The sequence below is a fragment of the Sturnus vulgaris genome, unplaced genomic scaffold (genome assembly GCF_052056855.1).
Source record: "Sturnus vulgaris isolate bStuVul1 unplaced genomic scaffold, bStuVul1.hap1 Scaffold_141, whole genome shotgun sequence".
NCBI lineage: Eukaryota > Metazoa > Chordata > Aves > Passeriformes > Sturnidae > Sturnus > Sturnus vulgaris.
This window is the reverse complement of record NW_028276063.1, coordinates 1855797-1870841: the sequence shown is the minus strand read 5'-3', so window position 1 is coordinate 1870841 and position 15045 is coordinate 1855797. Positions and strand designations below refer to the sequence as shown.

The 15045-nt window shown below is 55.6% G+C and overlaps 1 protein-coding gene across 1 annotated transcript in view; it reads right to left on the bottom strand.

Moving 5' to 3' along the window:
- Nucleotides 1-539: 539 nt before the first annotated feature.
- Nucleotides 540-15045, bottom strand: part of LOC148219424 (uncharacterized) — a 73597-nt gene continuing 59091 nt past the window's right edge. Inside the window, 2 exon segments of the mRNA XM_088157602.1 lie at nucleotides 540-1417; nucleotides 3500-3532. Of these exon segments, the coding sequence (XP_088013728.1) occupies nucleotides 647-1417; nucleotides 3500-3532 (804 nt within the window). The 3' untranslated portion in view covers nucleotides 540-646.

Sequence of the window (15045 nt, the reverse complement as noted above, 5' to 3'; positions counted from 1 at the left end):
AGGGGAGGGTCTTTGGTGGGAGCTGCCCTGGGTCAGGGGAGACCCTGAGACAGAAACAGAGCAGGCAGAGAGAGACAGGAGAGAAAGGAGGACACAAACACAATCAGGTGAGAAGGTGCCACTGAAAACAGAACTGCAACTGACTGGAAGTGAATGGGACAGAAATCAGGAATTGTGAAACTTTTATTTACTATCAAATCAATCCGTTGACAGCCAGCCCCACACAATCCCAATCCCAGTGCTCCAAATTTGGATCCCACTTCTCCCAATCTCCTTCCAACCCCTTCTCACCCTGGTGGCTGTGGAATCCAGTAAGGTTCCCGTGGGACTGAGTTGTTTTTAGAAGGGAACAAGGCACTTGGAGGTGGGATTGATCCCTTTTGGGTTAAAATTAAGGGGCTTTCAGTGAGATTTGAGTGTTTTTCAGGTGACAGATTGATCCCTCTTGGCTTTTGGAGTGAAAAGAGATAGAGAACACATAAAAATGCAGGCCAAAACAAAACGATAACCAGCAGGTATTTCCTAACATGGATCCCAGGGAATGTGGGTCACCAGGCCTCTGCCCAATGTGGCTCCTCCAGTGGGGGATGGAGCTGGAGCAGCACACGAAGCTCTTCCCGCACTCGGGGCACTCACAGGGCTTCCCTTAGCGGTGCCTCCGTTGGTGTTTGGTCAAGGCTGAGCTCTGGGTGAAATTCTTCCCACACTCCTCACACTTGTAGGGCCTCTCCCCAGTGTGGATGCGCCGATGGTTGATGAGGGTGGATTTTTGCCTAAAGCCCTTCCCGCAGTCAGGACACTCGTGGGGCCTCTCCCCAGTGTGGATGCGCTGGTGGATGATGAGCTGGGAGTTTCGCCTGAAGCCCTTCCCGCAGTCAAAGCACTGGAAAGGCCTCTCCTCCGTGTGTGTTTGGTAGTGCTGGTGGAGTAGTGAGCTGGAGAGAAACCTCTTCCCACACTTGGAACACTCGTAGGGCCTCTCCCCAGTGTGCATCTTTTGGTGGCAGGTAACGCTGGAACGCTGCCTGAAGGCCTTCCCACACTCCTCACACTTGTATGGCCTTTCCCCAGTGTGGATGTTCTGGTGGTAAATCAATGTGGTGCGTTCACTGAAGCTCTTCCCACACTCCTCACACTTGTAGGGCCTCTCCCCAGTGTGGGTCCTCTGGTGGCGGATCAGGGTGGAGCTGTCCCTGAAGCTCTTCCCACACTCCTCACACTCGTGAGGCTTTTCCCCGGTGTGGATGCGCTTGTGCCTGACAAGATGGCCGTTTTCCTTGAAGCCTTTCCCACAGTCAGGGCAGCGGAAGGGCCTCTCATCCGTGTGAATCCGCTGGTGCTGGAGAAGATTGGAGCTGGTGGGAAACCTCTTACCACACTGCCCACACTTGTAGGGCCTCTTCCCAGTGTGGATCCTCTGGTGTTGAATCAGTTTGTTCCTCCATCTGAAGCTCATCCCACACCCTGAGCACTTGTGGGGCTTCTCCCCATTACAAAGCTGCTCATGGACCACCAGCTCCAAGCTCTGGCTCCATCTCTGGCCGCCCCCCCGGCCCAGGCTGGGGCTTTCCTCCTCAGATCCCCGCCATCTGCGTTTGCAGCCCCTCCTCGTGCGGGATCTCCGTGGCTTTTCCTCCCTGTTGCATTCCTGTGCCGTGGAGCCGCTCCAAACGGCCTCTTCCACGAGGTTCTGCCGCGGGGATTTGTCCTCCCTGCTCTCCGTGCTCAGCTCCTTGTCTGGGGCAGGAAGGACAAGCAGAGGATGGGATTTGCCTCCGTGCCAGAGGGAAGGGGAAGGAGATCCCCCCATCGCGTCCCCGGCAGGACGGTGTCAGCAGCGGGGTTGTCCTGCAGCCGGGGCCGTGCTGGGCTGGGAGATGGAGCAGGACAGAGGGGGAAAGGGGTACTGAGTTCCTCCTCACCTGCCTGCGGCTCCTGGGCCATTTTCCTCTTCCTCGCAGCCTCCTCCTTGTCCATGGGGCCAAGGGTTGGGAATGGGAAATCCTGGTTTGGGGAAAACAAGGGATGAGCGCGTTGTGTTGCGGGTTCCTCCTGCCCAACTCCATCTCTACAAGTCCCCGAGCATCTCGGGTCCATGAAAACCTCCCAAACACCAACATTCAGCCCTGAAAATGCCTCCCAGGAGTCCCTGGAAATGGTCCCTCTCCGTTGGTGTTTGGGGGTTCCCCCCTGTCCCAGCTGCTGGGGGTCACGCTTGTATTGGGGGTCCCCCATCTACTCGGTCCCCGCCCTCCCCAGGCTGCTGGGAGTCCCAGGAATCCAAAAGGTCCCCCGTCTTTCACCTCCCCATTGAGGGATGCTGGGGTATTTTGGGGTGTCTTCTCCCCTTATTCTCTATTTTGGGGTGCAGGGGTTCCAAGGAGTCCCCCCTGCCCCTCTCCAGGCTGTTGAGGGTCCCAAAATCCCGGCACTCCCCCCTCTCTGGGCTCCCCACTTTGGGGTCCTGGGGGACACAGGACTCTGCTCCTCCAGGGTGCCTCTACCAGCAGACACCACCCGGACCCCCTAATTTCCCCTCAAGGGGCATTTTCTGATCAGATTTGCAGCTGTGTAGTCTCCAAACATCCCCCCCGCGCCAAAAAATACACAAAGCATGCTGAGAGAAGCTCAGAGTATTCTAGGAGCTACTGGGTGGAACTGGGATCAAATTAGGATCAGGTAAACCATGCTGAGGTAAGTGGGAGTGCTTGGCAAGGACTACGAGGTTGTTCAGGGCAACTGGGATATACTGGGAATGTCTGAGACCACAGGGCTGGTGACTGGGACCTAACTGGGAGCGAATGGGAATGTGCTGGTGGAAAAACTGGGATCATGCTGGGGCAACTGGGGGCAAATGTGAGTGACTGGGGCCCTGCTGGAAGAGACTGGCATCATACTGGACTCATACTGGGATCTTACTGGCAGTTGCAGGGGCTATGCTAGGGGCAACTGGGAGAACTGGGAACGCATTGGACACAAGTGGTGTTGGAAATCGTATCCTTGCAAAAATCTTTGCATAACTTTAGTCGAGGGGATTAATTTGCCCTACAAAAAGACTTCTTTGTTTCTTTCCAGGGCATTGCTGCACCAGGTGGGGTCTGATGAACACAACACATCAACAGACTGGGAGCAGCTTAAAGATCAAGGGCCATCAGCGGCCATTAACAGAACATCAGCGGCCACCCAGGAACATCTACCCCAGACTCTGCCTCGGGCAGAATTGCAGACATCTCCTCTGAAAAGACTGATAAGAAAATCAGGGAATCAAGACGGAATTAACAGCAGAAGGGAAGAAATTCCGATCCAAAAGGAGGCCAAATATTAGGAACTGAATATTTGCAGCTTGAGACCAATGAACACTGACCCAATTCATTTCTATGAGCATTGACTGTATAAAAGATCTGAAAAATCTGCTAAAAAGGGAGTGTCACGAAATGATTCTCTCTGCACAGCCCGGTAATGTGTGGATGAGATTTCTGTGGTACATCCTGGCCAAAACATCGTGGCCAGAAAATACAGAAATGCCTTGACTCTCTACATTTAAAATTCTTGTTAAAAGTATTTTTGTTTGTCTTTTAGTTTCCGTTATCATGGGAGGACGTGGGCGAAACTGGGACCGTGCTGGGGCAAATTGCATCATAATAGGGAATGACTGGGACTGTCTGGGCTCTTGCCGGGAGCAACAGAATCATACTGGGAGTGACTGGGCTCATACTGGGAGCGACTGGGCTCGTACTGGGAGCAGGCACTCCCGGCTCCCGCACCCCCGAACCCCTTTCCCGGCCATGCCGCCCCTCCAGCCCCAGCACCCTCCGCCGGGGTCCCGGCAATCCCAGGGGTCCCCCCCTCTCGGGCTCCCCGCTTTGCCCTTCTGGGGCTCTCCTGTCTCTGGGCTCCCGCTCAGGGAAGCCGCGGCTCTCCCGGGGCTCCCCCAAACCGGTGTCCCCCCGCCGATCCCGCCGCTCCCGCGCGCTCCCCACCTGGCCCCGGCACAGCTCGCAGGGCCCGGCCCGGGAAGCCCAACCCCCACGGCGGGGGGACCCGCATCCCCCCGGGCCCCGCCGGGGCTCTGCCGGCACCCACCGGGACCCCCAAAAACACCTCCCGGGGACCCCCCGATGTCCCCCCGAGGGCCATCTGCGCCTCTGCAGCCCTGCAACATCCAAACATCGCCCCGCCCGCCCCAGAAAGAAAGAAAGAAAGAAAGGAAGGGGGAGCCCCAAATATATTTCGGGTGAGCTCCAAATATCCCTCCCCCCTTCAAAACAACCGTCCGGGACATTCAGGGCGAGCTCCCCCTCTCCGAGCACCTGCGGGATGCGGGGAACGATGCTCTGGGGGCGAAGGAGCTGCGGGTACAGAGAGCGGTGAAAGCTCGCGGTGCCTCCTCTGCCTGCTCCAGCTCCTCCTCCCCTGTCCCTCCTCCCCCTCCTCTGACCCTCCGGGAACTCTCGGGTGAGCGGGGCCGGGCCGGGACACGATGGGAGAGGGGTGGGGTCACCCCCAAACCGAGCTGGGGGGAGCGGAGGTTTGGGGAGGACAATGGCGAAAGGGGTGGGAGAGGGGCATGAGGGGAGGTGGGACAGCGGGAAAGGGGCTCCCAATGGGGGTCCCCCAGCTCACCCGAGCACCCCAAGCCCCATCCCAGCTCCTCCAGTTCCCTCCATACCCCCGGCTGGGGGGGCTCAGCCCAGGACCCGTCGTGGTTCGGGGCTCCCCCGAGGGCAGCGAACGGGAGAGTTCCCGGCTCGGAGAGGCCGCAGCAGAGGAAGGGATCCTGTCCCTCTCTGAGAGCGTTTAAGGGTCAACATCCAAACTTCCCCTCAAAAAACACCAAACCCAGGGATACCCCCGGGATATTTGGGGCGAGTTCCCCCTCCGCGGGCACCTGCGGGATGGGGGGCGATGGTCCCGGGGGGCTGCGAGTTCAGGGAGCTCCGGGGTCGCGCGCTTGATTCGCTTCTTCTCTGCTCCTGCTTCCTGCTGCCGCTCCGCCTCTTCCTCCCTCCCTCCTCCTCCTCCCCCGTTCCGAGCCTCGAACTGGGAGGGGATGGGGCAAGGAAAGGGCGGGAACTGTGAGGGGAAAGGGGCGGGGTCAAGCAAAGGGCGGGAACTGTGAGGAAAAGGGGCGGGGTTAAGGAAAGGGCGGGAACTGTGAGGGGAAAGGGGCGGGGTCAAGGAAAGGGCGGGAACTGTGAGGGGAAAGGGGCGGGGTCAAGGAAAGGGCGGGAACTGTGAGGGAAAAGGGGCGGGGCCAAGCAAAGGGCGGTCAATTCTGACAGACAGAGGCCACATGGAACTCAAGGGCCACAGAAATATTGCCAGGCATTCTAGAAACAAGACACCACTGTGGCAGACAAAGGCCTCATGGGGTCTAGGAGATCTCTGTGTCACAAAGGAATCTCATGGAAGCCACAGGCAGTTGTGACATGGCATGGCCTCATGGAACCCTTTTGCCATTGGGACATTGCCAGCTCTTGTGGAATCCAGTGCCCATTGTGACACAGCACAGCCTCATGGAAACATGGGCACCATTGTGACACAATGGAATCTCATGGCAGCAAGTGTCAGTTGTCAACACAGCACAGCCTGATGGAACCCAGGGGCAAGGGGGACCCTGCCATGGCTCGTGGAAGCAAGGGGCCATTGAGACACAGCGAGGCCTCTTGGAACCCAGGAGAACATTGTGGGGCAATGAAATCTCACAGAAGCAAGGTCCAATTTTGACAGTGTGTCCTAACAATGATCTCCTGGCTTCCATGAGGCCCCGCTGTGTTTACAATGGACACTTGGCTCCCCAGGATCCCATGGTGTCACTGTGCTCTCCTGTGATTCACGAGGCTGTGCTGTGTCACAATGGACACTTGCTTCCTCCGAGAATGGAGATGTCCCAGAGGCACCGGGTTTCCATCAGGCCATGCTTTGTCACAATGGGGCCCTGGTTCCCTGAGAACCCATTGCAGACTTGGGCCTATTCAGGATGTAGATATGGGAAATTCTAAACCAGGTCCTGAATTTTTAAGTGAAGAATCCCTTTAAAACAAAATAATCCAGAAAGGATGGACATACTTCAGGAAAATTTCTTGAAGACAAAGGAGCAGATTGACTCTATGTGCCAAAACATAAGCCAGCAAGGACAATAACTGGCCTGGTTGCACATGGAGCTTTTGCAGGAACTCAGGGGAAAAAGGGGCTACATCCACTTTGGACAGAGGGGCAGGAAACTCAGGAAGTGTTCAAGTATGTCGCTAGGTCATGCAGGAAGAAAATCAGAGAGGTGAAAGATTAATTAGGACCTAACCTGGCTACTTCTGTGAAGGACAATAAAGATGCTTTTATAAATACATGAATGGCAAAAGCAGATACAAGGAAAACCTCAATTTCTACTTGGGTGGATATGGTTACCAGAGATGAGGAAAAGGCTGAGATACTCAAGCCCTTCTTTCCCTCAGTCTTCAACAAGAAGACAGCTTGTCCTTACAAGTGTAATCCTTTGGTGACAGATGGGGACAGGGAGCAGAAGAGACCCCCTGTAATCCTGGAGGAAGCAGCTGGGGACCTGCTGAGCCACTCAGATGCTCACAGGTGTCTGTGGGAGCAGATGGGACCCATCCCAGGGGGATGAGGGAGCTGCTGGATGAGCTCCCCAAGCTGCTCTCCATCATTTCTCATCAGTGCTGGCTCAGCAGGGAGGTGCCAGAGGACTGGAGGTGCCAATGTGAGCCCATGCCCAAGAAGGGCTGGAAGGAGGATGTGGGGAACTGCAGGCCTGTCAGCCTGACCTGGGTGCCTGGTGAGGTGATGGAACAGATCACCTTGAGTGCCATCACAGGGCACCTCCAGGCTGGCTGAGGGATCAGAGCCAGCCAGCGTGGATTTCAATATCTGCATTGATGATCTGGATGAGGGCATTGAGTGCAGCATCAGCAAATGTGCAGATGGCACCAAGCTGGGTGTGAGTGTGGATCTGCTGGAGGGCAGGAGGGCTCTGCAGAGGGGCCTGGACAGGCTGGATCCAGGGCCCAAATCCAGCAAGGTGAGGTTTAACAAGACCAAGTGCTGGGTCCTGCACTTTGGCCACAACAAGCCCAGCAGTGCTGCAGGCTGGGGACAGAGTGGCTGGACAGCAGCCAGGCAGAAAGGGACCTGGGGGCACTGATGGACAGCAGGCTGGACATGAGCCAGCAGTGTGCCCAGGTGGCCAAGAAGGCCAGTGGCTCCTGGCCTGGATCAGGAATGGTGTGTCCAGCAGAACCAGGGCAGTGATTCTTCCTCTGTGCTCAGCCCTGGTTGGGCAGCACCTCGAGTGCTGTGTCCAGTTCTGGGGACCCAATTTAGGAAGGACATGGAGGGGCTGGAGCGTGTCCAGAGAAGGGCAACAAGGGGTCTGGAAAACAGGTCCTGTGAGGAGTGGTTGAGGGAGCTGGGGTTGTTTATCCTGGAGAAGAGGAGGCTCAGAGAGACAAAGTGGTGTCAGGGCACAGGCTGGGCTTGATGATCTCCAAGGTCTTTTCCAACCTTGCTGATTCTGTGATTCTCTGAAACCACCCTTGGAGCAGATGCAGGATGAGCCCTGGGCCTCCTCTTCACAAGGTCCAGCAGCTCAGGTCCCTCAGCTCCTCCACCCCAGCCCCAAAGCCCATCCTGTCAGTCCTGCAGAGCCTCCCCAGCCCCTCCTCATTGCCCACAACAGGGAGCCCCACACCCAGACACAGCAGCCCAGATGTGCCCCCTGGCCTGTGGTGCCTCTGGCAAGGGAGCAGCACCTGACACTGCAAGACCCTGCAGACAATTCCTGCAGCACTTGTAGGATGATCCTGCTCCCCAAGAGATGTTCCCATGGTGCCAGCTCAGGAACTGAAATGGGGAGTGGGGTCAGAGAGGAAAGGGCAAACAGAGATGGGCTGTATGCAGGGGAAGGGGATAGGGGTGGGAGAGGAAGAAATCTGGAGCAGGAAAGAATAAAGAAAGCAAAAGTGAATCAAAGGAAATGCTCAGGTGTGGTTACTGCACTGCAAAGAGAGAGAAAAGACAGCAACACACACGGACCTCTTTTGGGGAAAAAAGGTCAACTTTATTGTACGGACATCCCGTATTTAAAGTGTGTTACGTGCAGTTAGGACAGGACAGTAGTTCATTGGACAATTGGGAAAAATATCCCTGGGACAGCATGTCCGGATGTCCCATGGGAAAGACACCAGGTGTTAATCTTTATTATGTATTCCCTTCTGTTTTTCACCAAGTTATCACTCTGGGAGACTGCGTCCCTAACTGAAGCTGTAGTCAGCTTGTCAGCCTGGGAATGGACCTGAGAGACAGGAGAAATCCAGGCCTGAAAAGAATTGCCAAGCTGTAATTCTTTAGCTCTCTAAATGTGAGTGTCCACACTCAGGGCAGTTTGGGGGTGGCTGCCAGGCAGCCCTGGCTCTGAGCAACAACGTCTGCAGTGGGACAGGAAACTCACAGCTCATGGGAACAAACTTTCTGGCTGACTCCAGAGGCCATGACAAATCTGAGTGGTGTCCCTGCCATCCCCCAGCCCTTGCTGGCCCCAGGGGCTGATGGCATTTGTGCTCACTCGGCTCCATGTCCCCACAGCAGCCCCATGGGGGTGCTGACCCTGCTGTGTGCAATGCACTCCTGAGCCAGTGCTGCCGTGTGTGTGCCTGCAAGGATGCGGCTCCTGTGAGAGCTGGGGGAGAGGCCAGGGCTGCAGAGGGGGGATGTTGTTGGCAGGTGCATGAGGACGCTCTGGGACGCTGCCCTGGGGTGTCCAGCACAGTGGGGATGGATCAGTCCCTGCTCTGCTGCTCCTTGCCAGGGTGTCCCCCTTGCAGGGAGCTTGCAGAGCACCAGCCATGCTGTTTGCCCCCAGCCTGCCCACGGCCAGCCTGGGGCTGCTCCCAGGGCTTTTCTCTGCTCAGCATTGGGCTGGCCAAGTGCTGTGGAGAGAGCCTGGCCAAGGAGCCTGGAGCCCCCAGGCCCTGCCCTGAGGCGTCAGCTCTGCCCCAGCAGTGCCCATGGCCTGTCCCTGCTGCAGCCCCGGCACTGCCACCCCCAGGGCTGTGCCCGGCCCCCAGAGCACTCAGGCCCTGCAGCAACACGAGGGCCAGGAGGGCAGAGAGGCAGTGGCACGGGAGCAGCACTGGCAGCACCAAGTGCTGCTGCTGCTGGGCACAGCTGCTGTGCCAGCACTGATCTGCCCCCAGCTCTGCACACAGACATTGCTGCTGCAGCTCCAGAGAAGGGAACAGAAGGGGCATCTCTGGAGAAAACTTTGCTGGGAGATCCTTAATTCATTAAAGCCACCGAGGCCACAGCTCCTCATTAACAGTCTGTGGCTACAGGGAATATGGAGAGAACCAAAATGAGAAATGGCACAATGATATTTCTTTGTGGACAATATTTCACCAGTAAAACAAAGGGAACAAAACACACAAGCAAACCAACAAGAAGTATCAAAAATTACTTTTATTAGAAGTGATTTGCATAAATTTGCCAACAGTTTAATGCTCCTGAAAGCATCCAGTCATCAGTGTCCACACTGCAGCCTTGAGCTCCTGATTCCTCAGGCTGTAGATGAAGATGTTCAGGGCTGGAGGCACCACTGAGTACAGAACTGACAGTGCCAGGTCCAGGGATGGGGAGGAGTTTGAGGGGAGCTTCAGGTAGGCAAATGAAGCAGTGCTGAAAAACAGAGAGACCATGGCCAGGTGAGGGAGGCAGGTGGAAAAGGCTTTGTGCTGTCCCTGCTCAGAGGGGATCCTCAGCACAGCCCTGAAGATCTGCACATAGGAGAAAACAATGAACACAGAGCATCCAGAAGCTAAACAGACACTAACAGCAAGAAGCCCAAGTTCCCTGAGATAGGATTTGGAGCAGCAGAGTTTGAGGATCTCAGGGATTTGACAGAAGAACTGGCCCAGGGCATTGCCCTGGCACAGGGGCAGGGAAAATGTATTGTCCGTGTGCAGCAGTGAATAGAGAAAGGCACTGGCCCAGGCAGCTGCTGCCATGTGGGCACAAGCTCTGCTGCCCAGGAGGGTCCCGTAGTGCAGGGGTTTGCAGATGGACACGTAGCGGTCGTAGCACATGATGGTCAGGAGGGAAAACTCTGTTGAGATGAAAAACGTAAAGAAAAACACTTGTAAAGCACATCCTGCACAGGAGATGTGTCTGGTGTCCCAGAGGGAATTGTGCATGGCTTTGGGGACAGTGGTGCAGATGGAGCCCAGGTCGAGGAGGGCCAGGTTGAGCAGGAAGAAGAACATGGGGGTGTGCAGGTGGTGGCCGCAGGCTACGGCGCTGATGATGAGGCCGTTGGCCAGGAGGGCAGCCAGGGAGATGGCCAGGAAGAGGCAGAAGTGCAGGAGCTGCAGCTTCCACGTGTCTGCCAATGCCAGCAGGAGGAAGTGGCTGATGGAGCTGCTGTTGGACATTTCTTCACTCTAGGCATCGGGGACTGTTGAAAGAGGGTATTGATAAAACTGGGACCAACTTGTTTTAGCCAATCCTATAAAATGTTCTTTGGAATCCCTTCAAACTTACTTCTCTTACTTTGGGCAGTCATTTGCTAAACTGTTCTATTTTTGAGCTCATGTTTTTGTTGCTGAGTTTGTGCCTCATCTTCAGCATTGCTCTCAGCCTGAACACTGGGGAACCCAGAGGGAAAACAGGAAAACAGGGCTCCCTGTGCCCCAGTGCAGTCCCACCTACTGGTCCCACACAGTTGCCCTTTGCTTATTACACCTCCCTCTAGTTCAGGGTAATCAGACTTAAAATGTGCTGGAAAAATAAAGTGGCGTTTTTGGACGGTCCAGTTTCAAAGTCAGTCTCTGTAAACTCTTCTCTCTTGCCCTGTGTAGCTGAACAGGAAGGGATACCAAGAGTTGGTCTGGCTCTCTGCTACCTACTGAGAGCTGTTTCTGTGTATCCAAGGCTTGTCCCTGTCACTGCTCCCAGAGCCCAGCCCAGCCCTGGGGGCTCAGCTCTGCCCTGCAGAGCCCTCCCAGCACAGGGCACTGCCCAGGGGCATCTCCCTGGCAGCAGGGCCTTAAGGGCAGCTCACACAAACGGAGATGCTGCAAGACAAGGAGCTGCTGCTGCTGTCTGTAGGCAGAGGAGGGTGAGGAGGCACTTTGTGAGGGAAATCTGAGGTAGATCAGCTGATGCCCAGTGGGACAGGACAGGAGGCTCAGTGACACAGACACAGCTGACAGCCCCTTTCCCTTCCCTTGAGGAGAAAGCTGAGAGCAGCCCTGGCCATGCAGCACCATCTCCACAGCAGGAGGAATCTGCCCTGATGGGGGTGGCTCCTTCCACCTCCAACTTCTCCCCACAGTCCTTGGAGAGCTCCCAGGCAGGCTGAGAGCTGTCCCTGGCAGGTGGCACATGGCCTGGGCTGGCCAAGAGCCCTGAGGGCTGCAGGAGCTGCTCTGCAGGACAGCCCTGGGCAGCCCTGGCTGCAGCCCCAGCTTCAGCCCCTGCAGCCGTCCCTGGCAGCAGGAGCCGTCCTGGCCTGTCCCTCTGACGGTGCCCAGGGCAGCCCCGCTCTGCAGCACATCCTCCTCTTCCTCCTCCTCCTCCTCTTCTGCCTCTATCTCAGAGAAACGGGGAGAGTCCTCCTGACACATCCCCCAGGCTGTGGGCTGTGCTGGCTCCAGGAGATGCCTCCAGGAGCACAGGGGACATTGCCCTGCACCCACACACTCACCATGTCCAGGGCTGTGAAGATGTTTCCCCAAGTGCAGTCTCAGCTCAATGTCTTCCCAGTCCTGATTGCCTTGAGCCTGTCTGTGCCTGGCTCCTGTGCCCTCAGTGCCTGCAGGCAGTGCCCTCAGCCCTGCTGGGCTGGCAGAGGAGCTGCTCCTCAGCACAAATGTATTTTTGAAGATTTTCTTGGTTGAGCATGGGAGCTTCCTCTGTGCCAGGAGCCTGGCCCAGCTCAGCAGCACAAGGACTTGAATGAAATTCTCAGGTATTTGGTGCTGTTTACATCAGACTCAGTCCCTGAGAGAGTGTTCAAAAAGTCTTCTTAATAACTCAAATTAAAATTGAAACATTAAAGTTTCTTGAAATTTTAATAGGTCCCACTGAGGGACACGACTGAGATTGTGTCCCCAGGTTCCTATTAGAGCAGAACACTGGAGGCAGTGATGACAGGGGGGACAAACAAGGGAAAGGTGTCTCTGATGCTGAGCAAACCTGGATGTGTTTCAGGAATGCAAAGGGCCAAGGGCTGAGCCCCAGCCCCTGGCAAGGCAGATCCTGTCCCTCCCTCATTGCTCAGGGCTCTTCCCGGGCCACTGGGCTCTGGGCATGTGCAATGCCAAGGGCAGCACCATGGGGCGGCCCCTGCCAGGCTGCTGAGCAGGGACAAGGAGGCAATGAGGCCCCAGCACAGCAAGGCTCACTTGTCCCCTGCTGGCCTCAGGCCCAGGGCCAGCGTGCATGGCCCAAGTGCTGCAGGAGTTGGCTGTGTCAGGGCCTTTCAGCTGCTGCCCATCCCTGTGCCCTCTGCAGCCCAGGCTGTCCTACGGTGTCCATGCCCTGCGCCTCTGTCCCTGCAGGCTGTCGTCATCCCCCAGCTGCCCCACCTCGCTGGCCCCTTTCTTTGCTGACAGCTCTGCCTCCTGCCTGCCTCTGCCTGGAAACACAAAGCCTTGGGCTGGCCCAGACTCCTTCTGGGGGATGTGTTTCACCACAGCCCTTCCCTGGGAGAGAAATTCCTTTCTCCTTGTGTCCAGTCTGGTCCACATCAATTTCCCTTGGCATTAATTAATTCATTCTCAGGCTGTTTTCTGCTATATCAAAAGGATCCACCATCTCTGAAACTGACCTTCAGCCCCTCCCAGGGCTCTCCTTTGCTCTCCTCAGTCTCCACTCCACTGAGCACTGAGTTCCTTTGCCCCTACACAGTGCTCCTATGCTTGCAGCTTCCAAACCCCACCTGGGGAGATCTCTGGGCCCTCTCCAAGGTCTTGGCAAATGAGAATATTCTGCTTATAGTGTAAGAAAATCACCAGACAACAAGGCAGGACCTGTCTGTCCTGGCTACATTTTTCTGGGTGCAGTCCTCGGATAGATGGAATTTTAGCTGTAGAATCCCAATTTTGGCCATTGACACCTCAGTGAGAAGGGCAGTTCTTTTCCACAGGAAGGAAAATGCAGAGCCCCATGTTTGGTGTTAGATGAGAGACTGCCTGCAGGAGGCCAAGGCCAGCCAGAGCTGTCTCTCCTGGCAGATTTTGGCTTGAAGAACCCTTGCAGATAGAGAACATTTTAGGGGGAGTAGCAATTTCAGCCTTGGGCAGCAGGAAAGAGGGATGGTTTATTTCCCTAGGAAGGAAAGCACAGAGCCCCAGTGCTCCAGAGGTTGATGAGAGGCAGCCCTCGACATGCCAGGGTCAGCCAGACCTGCCTTGTAGCCCCCAGGAGGCCAAACCATCCAGACCCATTCCATGTCCCCTTGGTTCCACAAGGCCCTGTAATGTCACAATGTTCTCCTTGCTCCTGAGGTGTCACAATGGCCCCTTGCTTCCATGAGGCCCTGCAGGGTCACAATGGCCCTTTGGTTCCGTGGGCCCCACAGTGTCACAATGGTCTCCATGCTTCCATGGGGCCTTGCAATGCCACAATGATCTCCATGGATCCACGGTGCCCTGCAGGATCACAAGGGCCCTTGGGCTGCACCAGGCCCTGAAATGCAACAATGGCCTCTTGGTTCCACAAAGCTCTGCTGCTTCACACTGGCCCCTTGGGACCATGCGGCCCAGCAGGGCCACAATGATGTCCTTGGTGCCATGAGGCCCCACAGTGTCACCATGGCCCCTTGGATCCACGGGGTCCCCAAGGTGTCACAATGGTCTCCACAGGAAGGAAACAACCAAGCCCCAGTGTTGCAGAGGCAGATGTGAGGCAGTCACCAGAGGCCAAGGACAGCCAGACTTGATGGTATTTGCAGATTTTGTCTGGGAGTAATCCCTGGATATGCAGAATTTTAGAGGTACAATACCAATTTCAGTATTGACATGGACATCTGGAGGAAAAGGATGGCTCTTTTCCATAGGAAGGAAATCATGGACCACCAGTGTTTAAGGGGCAGATGAAAGCCAGCCATCACAGACCCAGTCCAGGCAGACCTCTCTGTTCTGGCAGCTTTTGTCTGAAAGCAGTCCTTGAATATAGGGAATTTCAGAGATGGAATCCTAATTTTGGCTATTTCTGCATTGATTAGAGGGATGGTTTTTGCCATTGGAAAAAAAGCACTGAGCCCCAGTGTTCCAAAAGCAGGTATGAGGCAGTCCCCCAGAGACAAAGGGCAGCCAGACCTGTCTGTCCTGGCAGATTTCACTTGGGAGAAATCCTTGGATGTACAGAGTTTTGGAGGTGGAATCCAATTTCAGCCACGGCTGCGTGGTCGAGGTGGATGGTTTCACCATAGCAAAGGAAAGTGAGAAGCCCACGTGTTTTGGAAGAAGATGAGAGGTGGCCACCCTTAGGCCTAGCCAGCCTGACTTGTCTCTCCTGGTACCTTTCATCTGGGAGCTATCCTTGGACATAGGGATTTTTAAAGGTGGAATCTCAATTTTGGTTGTGGATGCCAGGATTGGAAGAAGAGTTGTTCTCATTAGGAAGGAAAGCACAGAGCCCCAGTGTTTCAAAGGCAAATGAAAGGCAGCCTTTAGGAAGCCAAGGCCAGCCAGACTTGACAACGATGGCAGCTTTTGTCTGGGAGCTGTCCTTGGATATAGGGAATTCTGGATGTGGATTCCCAATTTTGGCTATGGGCGCCTGGACATGAAAGGTGCTTTTTTTCCCACAGGAAAGAAAACCACACAGTCCCAGTGTTTCAAAGTCAGATGAGAGGTGGCCTCAGGGTGGCCAAGGCAGCCAGATCTGTCTGTCCTGGCAGATTTCACCTGGGAACAATCCTTGCATCTAAGGAGATTTGGAGCAGGAATCCAAATTTTGGCCATGGGCACCTGGAGGAGAATGACAGTTCTTTTCCATAGGAAGGAAAGCACAGAGCCCCAGAGTGGGAAG